The sequence below is a fragment of the Dipodomys ordii genome, unplaced genomic scaffold (assembly GCF_000151885.1).
Source record: "Dipodomys ordii isolate 6190 unplaced genomic scaffold, Dord_2.0 Scaffold32, whole genome shotgun sequence".
In the NCBI taxonomy this organism is placed as follows: Eukaryota; Metazoa; Chordata; class Mammalia; order Rodentia; family Heteromyidae; genus Dipodomys; species Dipodomys ordii.
The window spans coordinates 6,413,831-6,437,568 of NW_012267248.1; the positions used below are offsets into that span (position 1 = coordinate 6,413,831).

Consider the following 23,738-nt stretch of genomic DNA (forward strand, 5'->3'; position numbering starts at 1 on the left):
AAAAGGCTAAAATTAATGATGACCTAGGACCAGAAAAAGTGTTAAGTTCCTAAGACAATTCAACCTTCTTTATTAGTCCTTATCCTTTTATGAAATTCTATCAGTCAAATTCAGTGACTTACACACTTTCACACAATAATCAGTTAAAAAGCTAATTAAGAAGAAGGACCACCAAAATGGAGAGAAAAATGGTAAACAAATACAGCAATAGTACTCACTGGACACTATGTTGAAAATGAACTATACAATTTGAAAGTAGGCATGGGAGGAAAAAACTAGAGGGAGCAAGGGATAGGGGGATATTATCCAAAAAGAAATGTACTCTTTACCTGACTTAAGTAACTGTAGCCCCTCTGTTCATCACCTTTATAATAACAATAATTTTTTTTAAAAAAAGGACAAGCCACATCTTCCAGAAAGTACCAATCTGTCCATAGTCACTAACATCTGCATTTTTTTGCCAAGTGAACTCAGGGCCTTGCACTGTTATATGGCTTCTTTGCTCAAAGCTGGTGCTCTACCACTTGAGCCACACCCATCTTCCCGCTTTTCTTGTTGGTTTATTGGAGGTAGAAGTCTCACAGACTTTTCTGCCCAGGTTAGCCTCAAACTGTAGCTTCCTGAATAGCTAAGATTACAGGCATGAGCCACCAGTCCTAAAGGTATTTGCATTTTAAGCAAGTAAACATCCCAAAAGGTCAGCTGGGCATGGACACTGGAGCCCCCTTGTCTGAGAGACGCAGCCCTCTATCATGCTTACTGAGTCAACCTCCTTAGTCAGCCGGCTCTTGTCCAGAGCTGCCTACAGTTCTGCAGATCAAGCCAAGTTCTCTCCTCTTTCCTCCCATCACCAACGTCTTCATTTCCATACCAGTGGAGCCAATCAGCTCACCATTCTACAAGTTGTATATTGAGTCTGGTCATCTGCAGTAATCTACTGGGTTCGTAGGGAAATAAAGCAATTTAAATATTCTTTCCCTTGCTGCCAGAAATTATGTATTTCTCTAAGAGAACTTAAGCAGCAATAACAAATAGGCCTGGCAGGAAGAAGGACATTGAAAAGAAATTATTTCACCTCCTAGCCCTCCCTTCCAGGATTTAACAATGGGCACAGCTCAGTCCAGAAGAAGCCTCATGACTCACCTGTGGCCATTTAGCCCCTGGACCGTGCCCATTTCCAAGTGAGATGTGATAAATCTATGGCATGCACTGGTTTCAAAGACTTTGTGCCAAAAATAGTATGCAGAATATAAGTGTATCATAAATACAATGTGTCATTCTATGCCGAAATGCTAATATTTAATAACCAAGTTAAACAAAATATTTCATCAAATGAATCTCAGTCATTTTACTTTTCCTTGTTTAATATGCCTATTAGAAAATTTAGACTTACATTTATGAATCACATTATATTTCTGTTAATGTTGATTCCAAACTATGCTGTCCAATATGGCAACAAGAAGTTATACGTGGCTGTTTCAATCATATCCATTTAATTAAGTTCCATGTTGAACTCATTTGTCACATTAGCTACTATGCAAGCTCTTAGAGTTCCAGGTACCCACAGCTAGCACATTTGATAGCCCACATACAGGACACTAGCACCTTTGCACATTGTTCTGGTGCATTGGGATCTGACCTGGTATTTCTATACTCTTCTAATTTAAATCTGTCCCGAACTCATGGACATTTATGCTAGAAATTTCCTCCCACAACCAAGCTCAAACCCCAGGACTTTGTCTTCTGCTCAAATCCAACATTAAATGTATGGCATGATTTTCAAAGACCCTTTATGGGAAGCCCAACTCCAAACAGATCACCATGCATGACCTCCTCTCAAGCTGACCATCTGGGCTGTTCCCTCTTAATCCAAAAACCTCTGTATTTGTTTCTAATTGCTGCGGTCATGATGATCACAAACTTAGCAGTTTTCAACGCTGACTTAGTCTCTTCTAGTCTAGACGTCAGAAATCTAAGATCAGCATATCAACAGGGCTGTGCTCCTAGGAGAACACAGAGGAAGGGGACCTGTCTTCTTTCCATGTCAGCTTTCTCCATGCTGCCTGGACTCCTCGACTCACTACAGCAGCCATCCTCTCTCCACATAGTCTCCTTGATGTGCTATCTCCTTCTTATCCAGATTCTTGTAATTATACTTGGTCCACATGGGTAGAGCAAGATAACATCCCCATCTTAGAATTCTTTATTTACTATTCTTATATCTGCAAAGACCTTGTCGCCATGTACATTAAAAGTTCAGAGTTTCTGGGGTTTAGACTGTGGGAGACCATTGCTACCCAGAAAACTAGCATAATTTATCTGACTACTGCATGCTGGGTAAGGAAGGCAAAAAATTGTATATATTCCAAGGAAACCTCAAAGTCGACATGTTTTGATTAAAATGTCCTCAGAAAAGTCATGTAACTCTGAGAACTTCACAGATCATACAGTTGCTCATGGGCCTGAGGCAAGATATGAGTCTTAGAGGGTCATATCATTGCTTTCTATCAAAGCTCCATCAAAGGCTGACTACTGGGCTATTACTGTCACCAATTCCCAGGCTCCCCAGAAACTCCCACCTGCCACATCCTCGACCCACAAAAGAAGCTCTTTGTCCAAAAGCCAGTGGCATGACTCATGTATTGAAACCATCTCTGTTGGAAACCAGCCTACTATTAGGGAAAAAGAGTGGAGATAGTGAGCATAAATCTGAATCATCAGAGAGGTATGAGTAGAGGGCCTCAAATTAATCAACCTAGGAGAATTCCTTTTACTAGGGTTTGACCTCAAGGCTTCACACTTGCTCAGCTTGTGTATTTTGCATGCTACCACTTGAGCCATTCCTCCAACACAGCCTTTTGCTGATTCCTTTGGAGATGGAATCCTAAGGACTTTTCTGCTTGGGCTAGCTTTGAACAGTGACTCTCCATGTCTCAGCCTCCTGAGGAGCTAGGATTATAGGTATAAACTACAGGCTCCTAGTTCTAAGAGAATTGTGTGTGTGTGTGTGTGTGTGTGTGTGTTGCTACTGGGGCTTAAACTTAGATCCTAGGCACTATCTTTGAGCTTTTTTGCTCAAGGCTGGCACTCTGCCACTTGAGTCATAGCTCCATTTCCAGCTTTTTGATAGCTAAGTGGAGAGAAGAGTCTCATGGACTTTCTGCCCTAGCTGGCTTTGAACCATGATCCTGAGATCTCAGCTGCCAAAGTAGCTAGGATTATAGGTATAAGCCACTGGCACCCAGCTGAGAAGTCTTATTTAGTAATTTTGTAAGAGCTCCATTGAAAGTTCACAGTGAATGTTTTCAATTTGTCAATAACAATAAGCCTCTTTATGCAGTAAAGACTTCTTCACAAGCCTGGCTGAATACACAGGGGAAGAGAGCCAAGGAGCATGGCTGAGGTCAAGCGAAGATAATCCATGCAGAAGAAAAGTAATCCAAACTCCTATTACATAGTTTTGAACTTTAAAGTATGGTGGTGATTCCAAAAAGATCCCACTGAGGGGTCCCAGAGCACACTCACCCTCAGTTCAGTCAAAGGGACTGCACAAAATTCCGAGTGTTTCCAGGAAGTATTTAGAAGTAATATATTCTGTGTACGTGCTTATGGAGTTTGAATTCAGGGGCTGGGCACTGTCCCTTACCTTTTTCATGCACAGCTGGCACTCTGGCACTTGAGCCACACCTCTACTTCTGGCTTTTTGATGATTAATTGGAGGTAATAGTCTTATGGATATCCTGACTAGACTGGCTTCAAGCCAGATCTTCAGCTCTCAGCTTCCTGAGTGGCTAGGATTACAGATGTGGGCCATTGGCCCCAATTGGGGAGTTATATTGAGCAAGTTCTAATGACTGATACTGGTCTTCACACACACACACACACACACACACAAAATAAAGTATCTGCTGATATGTCAAGGCATCCCCCAATCTTCAAATCCAGCTTGTAATAACTCATTTTTTTTCATTGAAGGTTGCACCACACTGGTCCACTATTCAAAGGCAGTAAAAGTCCATCCAAAAGACTGAAGAAAACAGGCCAGACATGCTTTTCTCCTCCTCTAACCACACTTTCCTTATTGCTGGTTCCTTATCCCCTTCCATGCAAAGCTTTGGTTTTCTCTGCTCTGTCCCTGGTTTTCTGTCTCATTCTGCCTCTCTATTTGTCTGTCTGTCTGTTTCTCTGTGTATGCCTCTCTCTCTCTCTCTTTCTGTCTCTGTCTTCTCCCAAAGTGTGTAGTTCAGGGACAATGCAGGGCATGGAAATTCTCCTTGCTAGTTGTTGGAACAAAAATCAGGGAGCTGCATCCAGAACATTCTGATGTATGTCTAGGCTTCATGGCCCTATTGTCAGAAACAGCATACTGGTAGCCAAGCTTCTTGTACCTCAACTAGCTCAAAGATAGTGTTGATGTACATAGGAAAGCAGGCAGTGGTTTTAGTCTGTGTTTGGCAGCTGTGATAAACTACCTGAGACTGGAGAATTGACAGAGAAAAGAGATCTCCATGGATCTGGAGGCTGAGAAGTCCAAGACCCAATCACTGCACCTGAGGAGGACTTTATGCTGATTTATAATAAAGAGGACAGCACAGCCAAGCAGGAAAAAGAGGAAACATGAGGTAACACCCAGCTGAATAGTGCCCTACTCACATGATAACTAATCCAATCTCTGGAAAGCAGACCCCCACTTCCGGGAGGACTCAATCGCTTCGTCAGGATAGATTCCTCTTAACCCAGAGGCATTTTAAAGTCTCACTACCTCTATGACACCAGGGACCAGTATGAGATTTGGTGAGGATGACCCATACTGAAACCATAGCAGACACTTTCTACCAGGACATGCTCATTCAGTGTCTTCTCCTAGCAAAGATTTGGATAGATGTAGGCATGAAGCAGAGGGAAGTCAGGAGGGAGAGGAACTGAGTGAGGAGAGGAAAAGCCATTCAGAAGTGTTGACGGGAAGCTGATCACCAGGGTAGGGAGCTGACGCCCCGTCCATCAGAATCCTTGAGGATCTGCAGTGGGTGGTTAAAAACTGTCCTAAATGTCAGATGACACCCCCCCCAACACACACACACTCAGTTGAGAACATTCCCCAGGACTCCACTTCCCTGTACTTCCCTGTTCCATTGGCACCTCCAAAGCCAAATAAATGCCCAGGCAGCTGAGAGCCCTGAGCTGGGAAGATGTCAAAGAAGCTGCCTCCCAGCACACTGGTGGGGATTTTCCAACATGGGCTGAGGGGCTGTGACCCAGACACCAAAATAATCTGTCCGTGAGACTCAGCCCAATGCTGGTCCAATGGGTGCAAATTGGATTTGGGGTTCCACTCACCACTCACCAGGCCCACTCCCTGCAATGGACTGGGAGGCCCAGTAAGACTCTTCTGAGACATTGCAGTCAGGCAAGTCTGAGACTTCTGAGGGTTGGTTGAGAGATAAAAAGAAATCCAAGGCTCTATATGATCAAGGGTAAAATGGTTCAGAAATGTGCAAAGCCCAGAATTCCCCCTAAAAAAGTTTTTAATTTTTAAAAGGCCTGGGGGGCGCCAAAAACCTCTCAAACCAGGACACCAAATGAAATAATTAAAAATGATAATTTGACTAGGCACTGGTGGATCCAGCCTATAATCCAAGCTACTCAGGAAGCTGTGCTCTGGAGGATGGAGGTTCAAAGCCAGCCTAAGCAGAAGAGCCCATGAAACTCCATTTCTAAATAACCAGCAAAAAGCCAGACTGAAGGCATGGCTCAAGTGGTAGAGTGCTAGCTATGAGCAAGAAAGCCAAGCATGTAAGAAGCCCTGAGAACTGGAACTGAATATACCTAGAAAATATCATTGTAAGCAAAACTAGGCTGGCACAGGAAGACAAATCTTATACAATCTCCTTCTGTGTGGAATCTTTCAAGAAGAAAAGAGACTAAATCCATCAACTCAGTAGAGAGTGGTAAGGATGAAGGAGAAGGGAGAGGGGTTGATGTTGGTCAGAGGGTACAGAGGTACCGTGGGGACACTGAATCCATTCCAGATGTCTTATTTCCATGCTGCATTGTTCACTTGGAATCTTCTGAGAAAGTAGGCTCAAGTGTTCTCATCACAAAACAGTAATTTTAACAATGCTCACTAGGTGAAAGGATGCTTATGTTAGCCATATGTGTCTTAAAGATAAAGACATTCATTTGTCAATCATTCACTGGGGTGATAATTGCCTTCTTATGCCTTATCTAGAAAAGGGGCTCAGAATGAGGTCTCGGATGTATCTTAGTGGTAACACGCCTGCTTTCTACATCAACGGCCCTGGGTTCCATCCTTATCAAAAACAAAATTAATTAAAGTAAATAATCTTTTTGACCAAAATCTTTGTTCTAGATATACCAATTGAGTTGGCATCATATATTGTTACTCTTAAGTATTTTTACATTGCTGAGCACCCTCATAATGTTCCCATGCTGATGGTATTTTTGTAGAAAGTGTCCACATTTGGAGGCAAAGGCTATGAGGAGCTAGGAAGAGCTGGGAAATGGGGAGGTTTGCCTAGCAGAGTTCATGAGCACAGCACACCCCCTACAGCACAGAATCTGTACTGCTTATTGACAGCAAAGGCAAAGCGGGACACTGGCCTTGGTTCAATCAGCATCCCACAGTATCCATCAGTGTCCTTTTATCTCCACAATTTTATCTTCCACAATTTAAAACTTCTTAGGAGGCTGGAATCTGAGGATCACAATTTAGAGTCAGCTTGGACAGGAAAGTCTGTGAGACTCTGATCTCCAATTCACCACCAAAAAGCTGGAAGTGGAACTGTAGCTTCAGTGGTAAAACACTAGCCTTGAGGGAAAAAAAAAAGCAGGGATAGTGCCCAGGCCTTATGTTCAAGTCCCAGGACCAGCACAAATATTATTATTATTGTTGTTATTTTCCAGGGCTGTGGAATTCAGTGGTAGAGCACTTGCCTACCATTCATGAGGCTGATCCCCTGAGAAGCACAAAAAGAAATGAAATAAAATAGTAATATAATAAGAGAAATCAATTTCCTCTCCAAAAAACAAACACAAATCAGTTTTTAAAAATATCGATGTTTCCAACTAGGGATGTGAATATCTTTTAAAACAGGTGAGGATTTCAAAAGAAGGAAAGAAAGAAATGGCTGCAAATATACTGGGCTCTTTTTATAGCCCTGGAGTGTGAGGATGTTAATTAAAGGGATCTCAGAACTGGAGAGGATCTAAAAAAGGAAGGAGTAAAGGTACAATTTTAGATATTGTTTCATTAAGTTCACAACAACAACCAAAAAAGACAGTTCCATGAGTTACTTGCAACTCTTGTCAAGATCTTGATAACCCCTGTTACCACAAAAATAAAAGCTCCCATTGAAAGTGCAAAGTGTAGCAGACCAATTTAATGAAAATCTTCCACCCCAGTAAAGGACCTGTTAAGAGTGAAGAACACAACTAGCAAATCAGGGGACCCGAATGAGCACAGGAGAACCTCTTAAAGGCATTTGGTTCCTTCAAGAGCCACATTCATAAAATGGAAGTGGAGCACAGGTGGCAGAATGCCAGCCTGAGTGAAAAGACCAAGGGAGAGGACGAGGCCCTGAGCCCCAGTACCGATACTCCGTATGCACATACACACAACACGCCCCCTACACACACACACACACACGCACACACACACACACAAACACACACACACACACACACACACACACACACACACGCCAGTCTAATCCAGTTTTCAAAACATAGGCAAAGGATTTAACGATTGTGCATGATGGCTCCACCAAAAGATCCCCAAAACCTAGTTTATTCGATATTTCAGCAGTGTATTCAACGGAACTACTGTGTCTCCCCTTTCTGGGGACCTTGCTGTGCTTAGTATGCTTGTTCTCTAACCCTCCTCTGCTAGCAAGCAGCCATTCCAAGTTACATTTTGTAAGGACAGGATTGAGTGGGGTGACATTTAAGCAAATGGCCCACTATCATTTGGCCAATGAGTAGGGGCACTGGGTCATGAACTCCTCCTAGGTCAAGTCTTTTGCATTATGCCATCCAAAGCAATGCATGGAAGCATAAACTGGGCCACACGCAGCCTGGCACATCCATTCTTCATTCTCAGACTCTGAGCTGAGGCCACACTAACTCCCAAGCCATGGCAGCTGCGACTCAAGTGTTTCGTGCCCCTCGAAATCACATCCTTGAGTTGTAGATTGCAAAAACCCATTCCATGGAACAAATCAAGAGTAATTCTGAAAAAGGCATCTAGGAGTCACAGAGGTTATAAGAAAGCAGAAAGCCAGGCAGAAACTTGACAGCTCTAGGGATTGCAATGAAATTACCTTTGACCAGAAGGGTCCAGGCAGAGGTCTCCTTGACCTTCTGCTCTAATGTCCGGGCAGAGTATATCCACTTGGAAAAAGATAACTTCCTATAAGTCCTAGATTGTTAACTGGGACACACCATTGCACATGTGCTGGGATGCCAAGAAGGGTTTTCCCTTGGGATACACAAAGAACCGGCATGAAAATGTGTTGGTCCCAGGGGGAACCACCCTCCCTGCCCCCACAAAACCTCCACACTTAGATTCAGTGCCCTCACTCTTCACAATTAGGGTTTGCTGTAGATTCTTACTGTGTCTTCCCCAGCAACACCGAAAGGTCCTTAAAGATAAGATCCAGAACTTTGACATCTCTGCCTTCAATACCACATCATCCAAACTAGTAGTTTCTAGTAAAACTCCTGCTTATCCCAAGCCAAGTAGCCATGTGTCACAAAACAATGTTTCAGCCGATCAGAAACCATATATCTGATGGTGTCCCATATGATTATACCACCTAATTGTGTATGTACCCTCCACGATGTTTGCACAATAATGTTTGCACAATAAATTGTGCATAGCAAAAGATGCATTTCTCAGGTCATGTCCCAGGATGTTTAGTGTGGATAAAGGAATAACTGACACCACCCATGAATATATATGCATGTTATGTTTGTGTATTTGCATGTTACATCTGTCTGGTACCAAGAACTGACCAAGGAAAGAAAGGATAGATATGTTGAGACCCTGGGTATTAAGAGAAGTCAAAAGCTATTCTAACAACTAGTCTCCTGTCCTCTGTCCCATGATTTCAATCCCTGATTGCCCTGCAGAGTTGTGTGTGTGTGTGTGTGTGTGTGTGTGTGTGTGTGTGTGTGCGCACGTGCACGCGCAGACACGCACATGAACCTGGGCGCTGTCCCTTAGCTTTTTTGCTCAAGGCTAGCACTCTACCACTTCAGCCACAGCTCTACTTCAGGCTTTTGGGTGATTAATGGAGATCAGAGTGTCATGAACTTTCCTGCCATGATCCTCAGATCTCAGCCTCCTGAGTAGCTAGAATTACAGGCATGAGCCACCAAAGCCCGGTTTGTAGAGGCATTTTAAAAGGGAACTTATCCTCATGCCTTTGCGTTCACTCAATTTTGGCAACTGCTTATATAAGAGCCATGCTGTCCCTGGTCCAAAGACCTTTTGAATAGGGACAGTTTGAATATTCCAAAATATTTTCTGAGCAGTTATGGAAAGACAGGTGCTGGGCAAAGCAGGAAGCCACTATATCATCAAAAGAGCTTGATGCAATACCATCAATAACCCAGTGTTTATTTACTTCCCTTTGCCCACACCTGTCCATACCCCATCAGTACTCTGAACAGCTTGCTCCTTAATCCAATGTCATCCCAGGCTCCACCCATCCAGCAGGTAGAAAGGGTGAATTAGAGCATGAATGAAATGGATTAGCAAACCTGTGTGCTGACACTGGCTCTATTCATTCAATCGCCTCATTCAACAGCCCTGTTTGAGTTAGATACCACAGTGCAGTGGGAGGTATGCAAACAAGAAGACAGAATCCCATAAAATAAACAGCCCCAGAAACCAATGATTTACACTCCCAGGTGGCCAGTGACTTAAATAGCTCTTCACAAATCATTCATGTGCACTGCTGTATACAGCACCCCCATAGAGCTCCTGAGCTTATCCACCAGTGTGGACTGCAAAACATGTATTGGGTATTTAGCCTGGGCCAGGTGCTGATGCATAATGACTCAGTGAGTTGGGTGTCACTGTCACTCCATTTACTGGTCAGAAAACTGGAGCCCAAGAAAGTCAGGTTGTCTGAGTTAATAGGAAGATGAACAGCTATTCACCTCAGATGGTCTGACCCCAGAGTCTGAAGTATTAGCCACTGTGGTGCTAAGTTCATGGTCCCACGAATCAGAAGGCAGTAATCACCTGAGGAGCTGGTGAGCTTCTTCCCTCTTGCTGACTTCAGTATTGAAGCCTGCACTTCCTTTCACCTCCTTACCTCCAACCACCACTTCCCCATCCTCACCACCTGTCACGTCAATCCTGGATGTTGTCACAGACTGTAAAAATGCACCGCTCCTCACACAAAGGCACAATGCATATAGGCATCTGATCATAGACAACCATATTTATTGAGATGATCTCCAGAAAATGAAAATAGGAGGGTTCTTTTTTCTTTGTTGCTGTTTTGGTTTTGTTTCTTGCTTTTTGTCTTGTTAGTCTGTTTTCAATAGGGTAAGTGGGGCACAAAAATGGAGGGGCAAAGGGTGAACAAATACAACAGTTGTATTCTCACTAGACACTACTGAAAATGAGTGGGTGGAGATAGAGAAAAACTGGGAGAGGGTGAAGGAAAGGGTGACCTTGTCCAAAAGGAAATGTACTCATTACCTGACATATAACTGTAAACCCTCTGTATATCACCTTTATATTAACAATAAAAAGACTTAAATGACTTGAAACTGCATATATCTATATCATATAGATACAGCTATATAGGTATAGATATATTTCACTCCTAAAATCTCACATCAAAACTTTCCTCCACCTTCTAGCTCCCCAGTAGTAGGACCTTGAGAAATTCCATTCAACTGACTCTCTTACCCAAAATTCCTTTTCCATAAATTGCCTTCAAAGACATTTCGTTAACTATTTCCGGGAAATAAAGCTCTTTAGTCATGGCTTTCTCCTCACCAGGTTCTTCCACCTGGTCCTTCCTTTAGCCAGAGGTGTGGGCTGTAGCGCTTCCTGGCCTTCACTCTCCATAGCGTTTCGGCCTGAGTCCTGTCTCCTAATGCCGAGCTCTCATTGGTGGTTCTCCACCTCCACCTTTACCCAGTCCATCACTTCCCCTTTCTGTTCTCCCAAGGGTTTTTACGGGAGCTTGTAACACCTTTTTCATTACTTTCGGTACAGAAGCCCAAACTCTTGCCCTGCCTTCAATGTGCTAAAATATTTGTGCCTCTCCATATATCCAAGCTTCTCCAGGATGATCCAGTTTGCTTCAGCAAACACCTCCCATCTGTCTTTTATCCCCATCAGGGCCTCTGTTTGTACTCTGCTGCTCTAAAACTCTCTTCTCTCGGCTGTTGAAGTAGTTGGCACATTGGCCTTCAGGACTTAGTTTCACTCTTAGTTTCACTCTTAGTTTCCTGCTTTCTTCTTACTTCTTTCCTTCCTTATTTCCATCCTTCCCTTCTTCCTTTTCTTCCTTCCTTTCTTCCCTTCCTTCTCTGTCACCTGTCCTCCCACCCTTGTTTCTTCTTTCTTTCTTTGCTTCCTTTCTTCCTTCTTTTCCTTCTTCCTCTTTCCTTCTTTTGGATCAAACCCAGGACCTCACACATGCTAGGCAATCACTCTACCACCGAGCTACACCCATTGCTTACTCCAAAGTCTCCGTAGAGATGCCTTTCCTGCACCAGCCATTCTGTCACATATTGTGTCCCTGGGTCCCAGGGCTAGCAAATACTCATCAAATGCTTTCCAGATGCCGTTATCCATTGTCTATGTTGATGAACTCTCAAGTCCTAACAACTCTGTGAAGAGGGCATTGTGTTTACATTAGAATGACTGAAAAACAAAGAACCCCAGACTAAAGACAAAATGTGCATCCAAGGCTGAGGTCAAATAGTTATGAGAAATGGTCTCACAATTTCATCCTGTGCAGCCTAGCTCCAGCCCCAATTTCACACCATATCAACCCCTCTCTCATTTCTTTTAAGCACCTTTTACAACCTAGATATTGTCATGCTTAGTTCTTTCAGTATTATCAGTCTATTTGGTAGACAGTAAACGATGTGTACCTGGCTCCCCAGTGCCTGCCATGTGGTAAAAGAACAATAAAGATGTAATCACATAAATGAGCAAATGAATGAAGAGTCTGTTGGGATCAAGAAGCTAAATAAAGCATTTCTGTTAGTGGCTATTGATTATGACACTTTAGTATCCACAATTGTCATCCGTCAACACAGATAGTTTTTAAATGATTGAATAACATTTTCTATGCTTTATGTTTTTCAGAGCAACTTTATTACGCGGGTCCCATCAATAATCTTGGTGTAATTATTCCAACGGTAAGATTGTAGTTTTCTGTTTTGTGTTGTTATTTAGTTATTGTATTGAACAGTTTATTTCTTGAAAGAGGAGAGAAGTAAAAGGAAAAAGGAAAAACAAAGAAAAGCAAAAGTAAGGAATGAAACAGTTTAAAATATTCCTGAGCACAGGGCTGGTAGTTCACTTCTGTAATCCCAGCTACTTAAGAAACTAGATCTGAGGATCATGGTTTAAAGCCAGTCCAGGCAAGAGAGTCTGTCTCTGAGACTTATCTCCAATTATCACCAAAGTGGTAGAGCACTACCCTTGAGCAAAAGAGCTCAGGGACAGTATTCCTGAGTTCAAGCCCCATGACAAAAAAAAAAAAATCTGTATTCTGTCAGTAAGAAAACAATTTCTAGCCAGGTGTAGTAGCATATGATTGTAATCTCGATTAGGTGAGGCTGAGGCAGAAAAACCTCAAGTTCAAGATTAGCCTGGACTACATAGCAAGACTGTTTAAACTGGGCCCTGGTAGGACTGTAACCCTAGCTATTCAGGAGCTGAGCTCTGAGAACTGAGACTCTAAGCCATCCTGGGCAGAAAAATCCATGAGGCTCTGATCTCCAATAAACTATCAAAAAAACCAGAAGTGGAGTTGTGGCTCAAATGGTAGAGAACTAACCTTGAATAAAAGAAGCTCAGCGACAGCGCCCAGGCCCTGAGTTCAAGCCCCAGGACCAACACAAAACAAAACAAACAAAAAAAGCCAAAGTTGAGCTGTGGCTCAAGTGGTAGAATGCCAGCCTTGATTGAAAAAGCACCAAATGCCTGAGTTCAAGTCCTAGTACCAACACACACACGCGCGCACACACACACACACACACACACACACACACATACCCTTATTTAAGCAGTAGAGAGAGATATTACTATACAGTGGGCACTTACATATTTGGCACTTACATGTTTGATTTTAGCCTTTGATGTGTCATTGAACCTTCAAGAATCCTCTAGGCACAAAGCCCACTAAGAATGGGACTGCTGCTGGATGCTCATGGCTCATGCCTATGGTTCTAGCTACTCAGGAGGCTGAGATCTAAGGATCGTGGTTCAAAGCCAGCCTAGCCAAGAAAGTCTGTAAGATTCTTATCTCCAATAAACTACTCAGAAGAAGCCAGAAGTAGAGCTGTGGCTTGAGAGGTAGAGCACTAGCCTTAAGCAAAAGAAGCTCAAAGCTAGGTGTTGGTGGCTTACACCTATAATCCTAGCTACTCAGGAGGCTGAGATCTGAATATCACCCCAGTTCAGTATCAGCCTGGGCAGGAAAGTTGGTGAGACTCTTATCTCCAATTAACCACCAGGAAAAGGGAAGTGGAGCTGTGGCTTAAAGTGATAGAGTACTAACCTTGAGCAAAAGAGCTCAGGGATAGCGCCCAGGCCCTGAGTTCAAATGCCAGGCCTACACACACACAAAAGAGAATTGAGCTGCTGGGTCTTGTCCACAGGATCTTTAATCTCTACATCTCCACATGCCCAGGGCTGATAGCAGCGCATAAGAGGCAGTAGGCAGGCTAGGAGCTGTGCTTGGGGGAGGCTGGACTTCCAATGAAGGCAAATATACAAAGCCCCAAAGGCTTTTACAGCATCTCTGCCCCAAACTGTGCCTTGGTCCAGTCTAGATTGCTCTTACTGCCTAGCTAAAAATGGGTAATTCCTAAAGAATAAAGGTTTATGTGACCTACATTCTGGAGGCTGGGAGGCCCAAGGTCAAGGGGCAGCATCAGACGAGGGTCTTTCAGCTGGCATCCCCACAGATTTCTGAGGCAGCCCAAGACATCACAGGACACAGAGGCAAAATGGATTTTATAACAAACCCTGCTCTCCAGAAAAGCCACTGGCCCATTAACCCATTGGTCCATGGATGAGTTAATCCACTCCGGAGGGCTCCATTTTGATGACCTAACTACTTCTTAAAGGTTCTACTTGGTCCAACCTCTTAATAAGGCCTCTGGGGATTTGACTTTCAACACAGTTTTAGCTGGCAACTTTCCAAACCCAGCAGGTTTCCACGAAGTAAACAAGAAGCTCCTATCCTGAGTATTTGCTGGTAGGACTTAGAGCTGTGACACATTCCTTTTTCAGACACACACACACACACACACAATGAGATTTATGAAATGTCTGGATTTGGGTCACTCTGACATGGTAATACATTTTCAGTATGCAACTACGGGAAGAATTTGATGGAATACATAAAAAGAATTGTAAAAAAGTATGCAATAATTTACAAGGCTTTCTTTTCCACTTCATCTTCTTGGGCATCCACAACCCGAAAGAAGTTCAGTGTCTTTCTCTCTTCAACTGACTTGCATTCCAAGGATTTGTTTCATTCCCATCCCAATCTCTGAGTTGCTAAATTGACATGATCTCAGCCGCCATCATCTCAGTGGCCATGTTGGATTTCCACTAGCTTTCTTCTCCCAGTGAGACTTTCCAGCCTCTGGAATTTGCCAGAGTTTTCTCCTAGAGCTTTTAAGTATAATTTAAAAGTCTTGTAAAAGAAGAAAACCCAATCTTTCTTCACTTCTAGGCTATGGGACTTAAAACTTTTATATTGAATACTTTCTTTTTTTTAGTGCTGGTACTGGGGATTGAATTCAGGGTATAGGCATTATCCCTTAGCTTTTTCACTCAAGGCTGGCAATCTACCACTTGAACCATGGTCCCATTTCTGGATTTTTGTTGGTTAATTGAAAATGAGTCTCTTGAATTGATCTTCCTGGGCTGACTTAGAACTGTGATCCTCAGATCTCAGCCTTCTGACTGACAAGCTAGAATTACAGTCATGAGCCACTATGCCTGGCTTGAGTTGGGTTTTTAGGTTTGGGGGGGTGGTTATTTTGGTTTTAAAAGACATAGCCACCTATTCCCCTTCAACCAAACCCCAGGAATAGGCTCTGGCTATCCTAGTTGCTCAGACCAGAGGCTTTGGAGTCACCTTTAGCCCATCTATCCTTCCTCCACACAGGAAATCATATATATATCTATCTATATATATCTATATATATATATGTGTGTGTGTGTATATATGTATACATATATGTATATGTATATACATATGTATATATGTACATATATATGTATACATATACATATATATACACATTTTTAATTGTAAAAATACTGTTCAGAGGGGTTACAGTAACATGAGTAAGGTAATGAGTACATTTCCTATTGAGCATTGTTGCCTCCTCCTTTGTTTTTCCCTTACCATCCCTTCCTTCCCCACCTCCCCAACTACTCCCCCCTACCCCTTTCCACCCCTCACCCCTCACCCCCTCCCACCAAAGTTGTAAAGTTTTGTTTCTTTGGTATGTTCCTCCTCCACGGTATAACCCCTGTTTTCACTGTATTTGATTCCGGTACCCTGCATCTTGTATACACACAGGGAATCTTACTAGCTCATCTTTCAAATCTATCCAGAGTCTTACTCTTCTCCCCAACGCCCCCCCAAGTCATTCCCATCCCTGACCTGCAGTACTCCCTACCTCCTGGCTTCACCGTCACCAGCTACAGCCTCTTTTGCAGCTAGCAGCCAGAGACATCCTATTAATACCTATTAGCATCCTATTAACGACTACCTAACTCCACTACCTAATTCCATCAGTTCCCACTCCTCCGAGAGTATATGTTCATTACAGATGCAATTGTCTTTCAATCAAGTGTTGACTTCATGGATGCCATGCGTGTGGAGGAATGATTGTACTTAGTAAATGGTTGACTGGACTGTGAGTCGTTCCCCTAATACTTTACCTGTGTCCCTTTCAGGGAGAATACCAGGTCTTGCTGGAACTATACAATGAAAAACGCTCCACCGTGGCATGTGCCAATGCAACTGTTACCTGCTCCTGACTGGCCTGGAAACTGAATCTCATGGGAACTCCAGGACCCCCAGACCCACCTACTCTATAAGAGATGACAGAAAATGGCTCTAAGGTGATGCTTTTTTGGAGTATACCTGCCAAAGTCTGCTCTAGGATCACGTGACACCAGGCTCTGTGGATAGAATGAGGCCTCTGGAATGATCCACCTTCCAGGACACTCTGGGTGGCTTCACCAGACTTCAGGGTCATGCCTTCTCAGACTCACATCCATTTCACACTTGAAGAACATTTCCCCTCAGTTTCCCAGAATAAAACCAGGTGTCCCACAACTGTGTTCATCGCTTGTACAAACAATTTTAATTCTGTGCTATTGAGCCATTTCCTTCAGACCATTTCTTCCATTGATACAGCAATACAGCAGAGCAGTTCTAGGAAAGTCAAAAGGGTGGTGGCCTGCCAAAAATTGAGGATCAGGGATGATTGTGCCATTGCTGCTCCTGGGCAGTATCTATGCACTTGAACCGGGGTGGGTTGAGGTGATAACTGAGATCCACACTCATTTTACCTCCATCAGCTTGCCATCACTCTAACAAATACATGGAAATTCAAGTCCACGATTGTTGGCCCTGATACTTTAACCTATGACAAAGCACAGTAGGATTATATGGCCAAACAAACTCACCTCACAAACAGAAGGAGTAAGAGGGATAAAAAGGATCAGGTCCCGTAATCCCCTTCAAGAACACCTCCCCCAATTACCTAAAGACCTCCCATAGGCCCACCTCTTAAAGGCTCCATCAGTTCCCAATTACCAAGCTTTTAACAATGGGTCTTTGGAGGAACATTCAAGATCTAAAGTATACCAACCCCCAAAACATAATTATACCTGGCCTCAGCATATGATGACATTAATTCTTTCCTTCCTTTTCCTTCCTTCCTTCCAGGAATTATTATTGAACATTACATATAGGACACTATGCTTTTAGGATGCACCAGGGAGCAAAATAAACACTGTCCCTGCAAGCATACAGCTAGTGGTCTCCTGAAATATTAAGAAACCACATGTCCAGTAGTGGGTTCATTCATTCCTGTGTGGAAATCCTCCTCTAATGCCTCAGTGAACAAGCAAGCTGCCTACCAAGTATAGCTGAAACCACCTCAGAAGCTCTGAGTTCTCGTATCTTGCATGTGAAGGTAGCACCTAAGTTCCGCAACCCCTCCTCCACAGTGTGGCTCCTCCCACCCGCTCCTTCCCCTGTGCCTAATGGTTGGCCTAATGGTTGCTTCTGCCAAGGGGTACAGTAGGGCGGACTGGTTGACTGTATCATTTACTCATTTTTGACATCCAGAAGACTACCATTGTGGTAGATTAAAGGAGGAAAAACAATTCCATAGTTCAGAAAACTATTAGGTGCTTGTAATTCCTATATACACATAATTCAACTACCTGGAATGGCTGGCTATAAATGACGGGTAAACCAGACCTTTAAACCTTTTCTGGGTTGTGGAGAGACAAGAATGATACATAGCTGTATCTCCATCTAAGCCCATAGTGCTCAGGAGAAAAAAATAGGCATGATGGTGCCAGGCTCAGGACAAACCTCTGGTCACAATAAGGGTTAGCACTGTTAGGCACATGAGCAAGACATTTCTGACCACCTACAACCTCGCATTTGAGACACAGATCCTTTATTGGTGCATAATCCCACAGCCAGCACGGGCTCTCCAGATATTCTGCACACTCCCATGTCCCAGAGCTCAGAGTCACAGCCTGCCAAGGACATGAATGAACCCAGCTGTTCCTTTTCCTTTGTCCTTGAACTTGAATTTGACAGTGTGTCTGTGTCTGTATGTATGTGGTGGGAGGGGGTATGTTAGAGACTCAAGTAAATACAGGCTGAGTGAATACATCAGTGCTCAGCAATGTCACTAAGGACACAACATAGGAGAAAAAGAAAATGTTTCTCTGTCCCCAAATGGGCCATGTCTGAATGTCCTGCCATGAGCATTAACTTTCCCCACCATGAGTTTTATGCAAGTTAAGAACATTTCTAGTGTTTAGGAGTCTACTATTAAAAGGAAGGAGAAAGGGCCAAAGTCATGATCAACATTTATTTATCTCAGCCAGAATACAATCGCTAAGATCGGCTATGGATTGGGTAGCCCAGAAGGCAGGGTATGTTAAGGGGAGCTGGTACTACAACCAGGCTCTCTGAAGGCAGCTATCTTGGGGAAGAGAAGGGGTTGTGAGTCTCAGACAATCTATCAAATAACCCAAAGCTGCTTCTCTCCTCATAAACAGCCTTTACTACTTTTTCAAAACAAGCCATCAAAAACTCCGAAGATTTATCTACAGTAGAGTTCTGACGGGAAAGCAACAGTTCGGTTCAGGATTATTTTCTACCCAGGACCAAGTCTGTCATGGGAATCAGCCAGGTCTACCCATTGGTACCTACTCAGACTTCTTCATAGTTTTGAGGAAGTTCCAACATTTTGTATACAGCATTAAAAAAAAAAAAAACACTGGAAATTCCAGTGTTCCAGGAAATTTTCGTTAGGCAAAGGTCTGGCCAGAATGGTGGTGAGCCCTCTGGGACAGGTCCCTGCCCCACTTGGAAGTTTTTGACTGTAAAAGAGAACACAACTCGGTGTGATTTAACTATATGTGGATATGTTGGCTCTTGTGAGTGCTGAATCCTGAGGAGTTCCTGTGTCTGCCAGTGATTTCTGGGAGGTTCTTGCTGTTGTCAAGCCTTTACCTTCAACTCTCTGTGGTTCTTTTCCTCAGTCCTTCCCTGAAAGTTGGCTTTGCCCTTAAAAAGTCTTTCCTGTAATAGCAAATCCAGTCAGCAGCTAGAAAGCCCACCCTTACACTGCTATGTTACAGAGATGAACTGGGCACTGGTGGCTCACGCCTGCAATCCTAGCTACTCAGGAGACTGAGATCCGAGGATCAAGGTTGAAGCCAGCATGGGTAGGAGAGTCTATGAGACTCTTTACCCACCAAAAGCCAGAGTGGAGCCGACACTCAAGTAGTAGAGTCAGTCAGACTTGAGGACAAAGGCTCAGAGACAGCACCCAGGACCTGAGTTCAAAGCCCCAGGAATGGCATTGGAAAAAAAAAAAAGTACCATCTTTTTTCTGAAGCCCTGCCATTCATTCTGATTGGTAGAACACTAATCACCAGTCACATGACCACTTCTGATGGCCCTCGTTCTGTCCTGATTGATTTACCTAATCACCTGTCCCTGATACATCCTATTCTCATTGGAAATACACATAAATCTAAGTGGAAACAGGAAGCAGAGAAGGGGTAAAAGGAGAAGAAGGGAAAAAAAGACAGTAGAAGTTGGAAACATGATTAGAATCAGGCTACCTTTGAGATAGGAAGCTCAATGTGCAAGTACCTGGTCTTTTCTAAGGTTCAGTTTCCTCATCTGTAAATGCAAGCTCTAATCATATTTACCTGGGAGCAATTGATCCTGTGAGATGAAAATGAGAGAAACTCACTGTGTTCATCACCTCTCTGTCATTGAGCAAAATGCCAGCAAAAAAAATTAAATTAATAAAGGCACATTTGATCCTGAAAGAGGACATGGGTGAAGGAGGTTGTTTATACCATGGCTGCTCGAAGTGAAATAAAGACAGAAAGGAACTGGTCCCAATAACAGCTTCAAGGGCACACTGCAGGGTATCTAACTTCTTCCTACTAGGTCTGTCTCTTAAACTCTTAAAGGTTTCATCTCTTCTCAATCTTTTTTTTTTAATGTTAGGTTTTTAAAAAGAGGTAGCCAAGTAAGAACTGCACCACGCACGTGGTATTCAGGTAAGGGGTAGGTTTATTCATCGTTCAGGCTGGCACCAGGCCATCTTGATCCTCCACACAGTGGGGAAAGGCCTGGGAAAGAGAGAGCTGGGAAAGAGAGACAAAGAGAGATGGAGAAAAGAGAGAGCTAGAAAAGAGAGAAAATAGCTAGACAAGAGAAGAGCTAGAGAAGAGCTAGAAAAGAGCAGAGAGAGTCACCTCTCAATCTTAAAGCCAGCTAGGAACCAAGCCTTCAACTAAGCCATACCAGATCCAAACGACAGCACTCCCAAACTCCATTCCCTTTGGAAGTCTGAAATGGTTTCTGGTGTTTTGATTTCACCTAAGTGGTGGAGGCATGCCCCTGAGTTACATTCTGCAACAATGGACTCTTCACAAGATTGAGGGAAATCTTTTTTTCCCAGAAACAGGCCAAAAGGGCCTTGGAAAGAAAGTGTGTGTGTGTGTGTGTGTGTGTGTGTGTGTGTGTGTGTGTGTTTAAATTAAACTTGTTTCCATAAAGACACATCTCCAAGACAAGAACAACTGAATATAACAGCTGAAAATATAACAATTATATCTTCTTTCAGATGGAGAATTTTTAAAAAATAGCCAGTAAGAAATGGAAACGGTTTAGATCCTGACTGTGGCCTGGGTTGTCAGGGAGAGATCAGCATCACCAGTTAGGGCTCAGATGTGAGCAGGTTGCATGTTTCTGCATCAGCAACCCACGCACCTCTGCCTCCTCCCTCACCACCCCTGACAAGCCAGTCCCTACAGGGGCTGACCGAGCTCTCCACTTTACCAATGCCTGCAGCAGAGTATGGTTTTAATTATTCAGTTTGGCCCTAAGCAAGTTTCAAATTTATCCATCTATTTTCATTGTTTTATTATCTTTAAGTAGTTGTACATAGCAAGTGCCGTAAAACAAAGCCGTTTATGACTACAATGCGAATTAATCAGTGTCACTGCCTCACCAATTTTTTGCGCCTGCATTCCACCCACCCCTTCCTTTACTTTTCTTAGTTTTGTGGTATGTACAATGAATTTTTGACTGCCTTCTCTCCCCTTTCCCCTTCATTAGTCTAATCTTGGCCCCCTTGGCCCCATTCCTTTCTTGCAGGTAGCAATTTCCTGGTGTCAATATTGTTGGGCTTTGACCTAGTCTTTCTAAAAGATTATACCATTTGACCCCTCCATAGAGTCTATTATACTTCAGTTAATTCATTGGTAACCATTAGAAAAATCCCTTCTGATCCAGCTTTCCTTTGATGTATGCTGTAGTTTGGCCCATAAATGTAACCCAAGTAAACCACTGAGTCACATCTATAGCTCTTGTTTTCACTGGTTCATTTCAGGATAGATCTGAGCTGCAATCCTCCTACTTTAGTCATGCTATCCTCCTTGACATGCACCCAAGCATCCCATTTCCTTCTGTGAAGATGGGGTCTCAAGGAGTTTTCTGCCTGGACTGGCTTGGCATGGTGATCTTCCCAATCTCAGCCTTCCACCTAGTTTAAGATGACAAACACACACCACTATATGTAGCTATAAGTTGAAAATTAATCTTAAGAATTTTTCTACCAGGGCTGGCCTCAAACCACGATCCTCCCATTTTCAGCCTCCCAAGTAGCTGGGAATGATAGGCATGAGTCACTGGTGCCAAACTGTCCTTTCTTGTTTTGCTTTACAAATAGCAAAAACATTGTTTGTTTTGAGATAGGGCCTCCATTTTTGCTCAGAGCCGGTCTGGACCATGATCCTCCTACTTAACATCATTCATGTAGCTGGATGGGACCACAGGTCATACTACCATGTCTGGCTTATTTGTTAAAATGAGGTTTCTCTAATGTTTTACCAAAGCTGGCCTTGAGTTACAATCCCTCTAATTTCCTCCTCCCATGTAGTTGAGATTAAAGGGTTGAACAACTATGCCTGGCCCTGTGAGGCAGTGAACTTCCCAGAAGTGAAGCCTCGTGGTGGTATGACTTTGAAGGGAATTGTGGGATGCCCTTCCTTTTCCTCCTGCTTCCTGGCTGGTCAAGTGAGTGGCTTGGTTGTACCGGTATGCTCCCACCATGACGGGCTTCCTCAGCACAGGCCCAAAACAACTGAGCCAATCCACCCAGGACTGGAATGTACAAAACTGAGACTTTCTAAGCGGGTTATCTCAGGCATTTCATTAAGGTGACAGAAAGCTGATTTACACAATGTGCAACCAAAAATAAGACTCTTTCCTTCCATCATTTGTTCTCTTTACCCTGGAGGGAGGGACTTTATCCACCAATATTTTCTTAGCTGCAAACGATGATACTTCTCTGGCCTTTCCTGAAACCCAAGAAGGGTAGAAAGACAACATAAATAAATAAATAAAACCTTCAAGCACCCAAAGCCTCTCCCGCTTGACTGTTGCTTTTCCTCCTTCCTTCCTGCTCAGACAGAGTGGAAGTAGCTCTGGGATAGTCCATGGGATGCGTGCACCAGCAGAGGAAGAAAGATGGCAAGAACTAATGAGTGTTTTTTAAACTGATGAGAATTGGGGCATTTTCTCCATGTCAGGCCATGTGCTGGGCATCTTACTCCCACCTCAATAATCCAATTTCCATGGACAGCCTGTGGGTGGGTAATGAGGAAATTGTACTTTGGGGAAGTGGGGTAGCTGGCCCAACGTCCCCCATGCCCCTGAGCTCAGCCACTGGGACTCAGCTGGTCTGATTCTAAATCCAGACTCTTACGCCATCTAGTCCCTTAGGTAAGAGCTGATCTAATGAAGAGGTGCTTTGTGGTTTCAGTTTGGGCTGCAGAATTTGGTAACAGGAGCAGCAGATGAGCCAAACACAGAGTAAGCTAATGAACGCTGGGCTCGTTCCCTTGGTGAGAGGGAGGAGGAGGACAGATTGTGATGTTGATGGGTTTACTGCACCGCTGAGTTTCCGAACTTAGGGACATTGTGCTGTGTGTTCCATGAGAACCCGACTTCACGCACTGTCAACTCCAACCTAGATGAAGGGACGGACAGAGGGATGCTCCCCACTCCCCCTGCCCTCCTTTGCTTCCTCCCATAAACCTCAATTCAGCACCTACTGCTTGCTGAGCTCTAGAATATTAAATTATATACAATTATGCAATTCTATAATAGAATAATAGTCATTAGATAATGTAATGAATTTTATAATATATAGTATATAGTATTACCTATTATAAATTATTTATTATAGTATATTGTTATATGTAATATGTTATATTATATAAATATGTTATATATAATAATGTTATTATGTTTAATAGATGTTATTATATTACATATATAACATATATAAATATATAACATATTTATTATAGTATAATGAAATCAACTATGTCATTGTAATAAAAAGCATAATATAGGGCTGGGAAGGTGGCTCAGTGGTAGAGCGCTTGCCTTGCATGCATGACGCCCTGGGTTCAATTCCTCAGCACCACATAAGCAAAAAGAAAAAAAAAAGCTGGAAGTGGCGCTGTGGCTCAAGTGGCAGAGTGCTAGCCTTGAGCTGAAGAGCTGAGGGACAGCGCCCAGGCCCAGAGTTCAGGCCCCAAGACCGGACCCCCCCTAAAAAAAAAGAAAAGAAAAGCATAATATAATACATAGTTCATATTATTATATTAATATAATATTATATGATATATTATG

At 43.2% G+C, this 23,738-nt stretch overlaps 1 protein-coding gene across 1 annotated transcript in view; it reads left to right on the plus strand.

The window, feature by feature from the left end:
• Ly86 (lymphocyte antigen 86) overlaps nt 1-16,597 on the plus strand; it is a 49,701-nt gene extending 33,104 nt beyond the window's left edge. The window contains exons 4-5 of the mRNA XM_013016730.1: nt 12,365-12,417; nt 16,208-16,597. Of these exons, the coding sequence (XP_012872184.1) occupies nt 12,365-12,417; nt 16,208-16,291 (137 nt within the window). The 3' untranslated portion in view covers nt 16,292-16,597. The remainder of the gene's footprint in view (nt 1-12,364; nt 12,418-16,207) is intronic.
• The last annotated feature ends 7,141 nt before the right edge of the window (nt 16,598-23,738 follow it).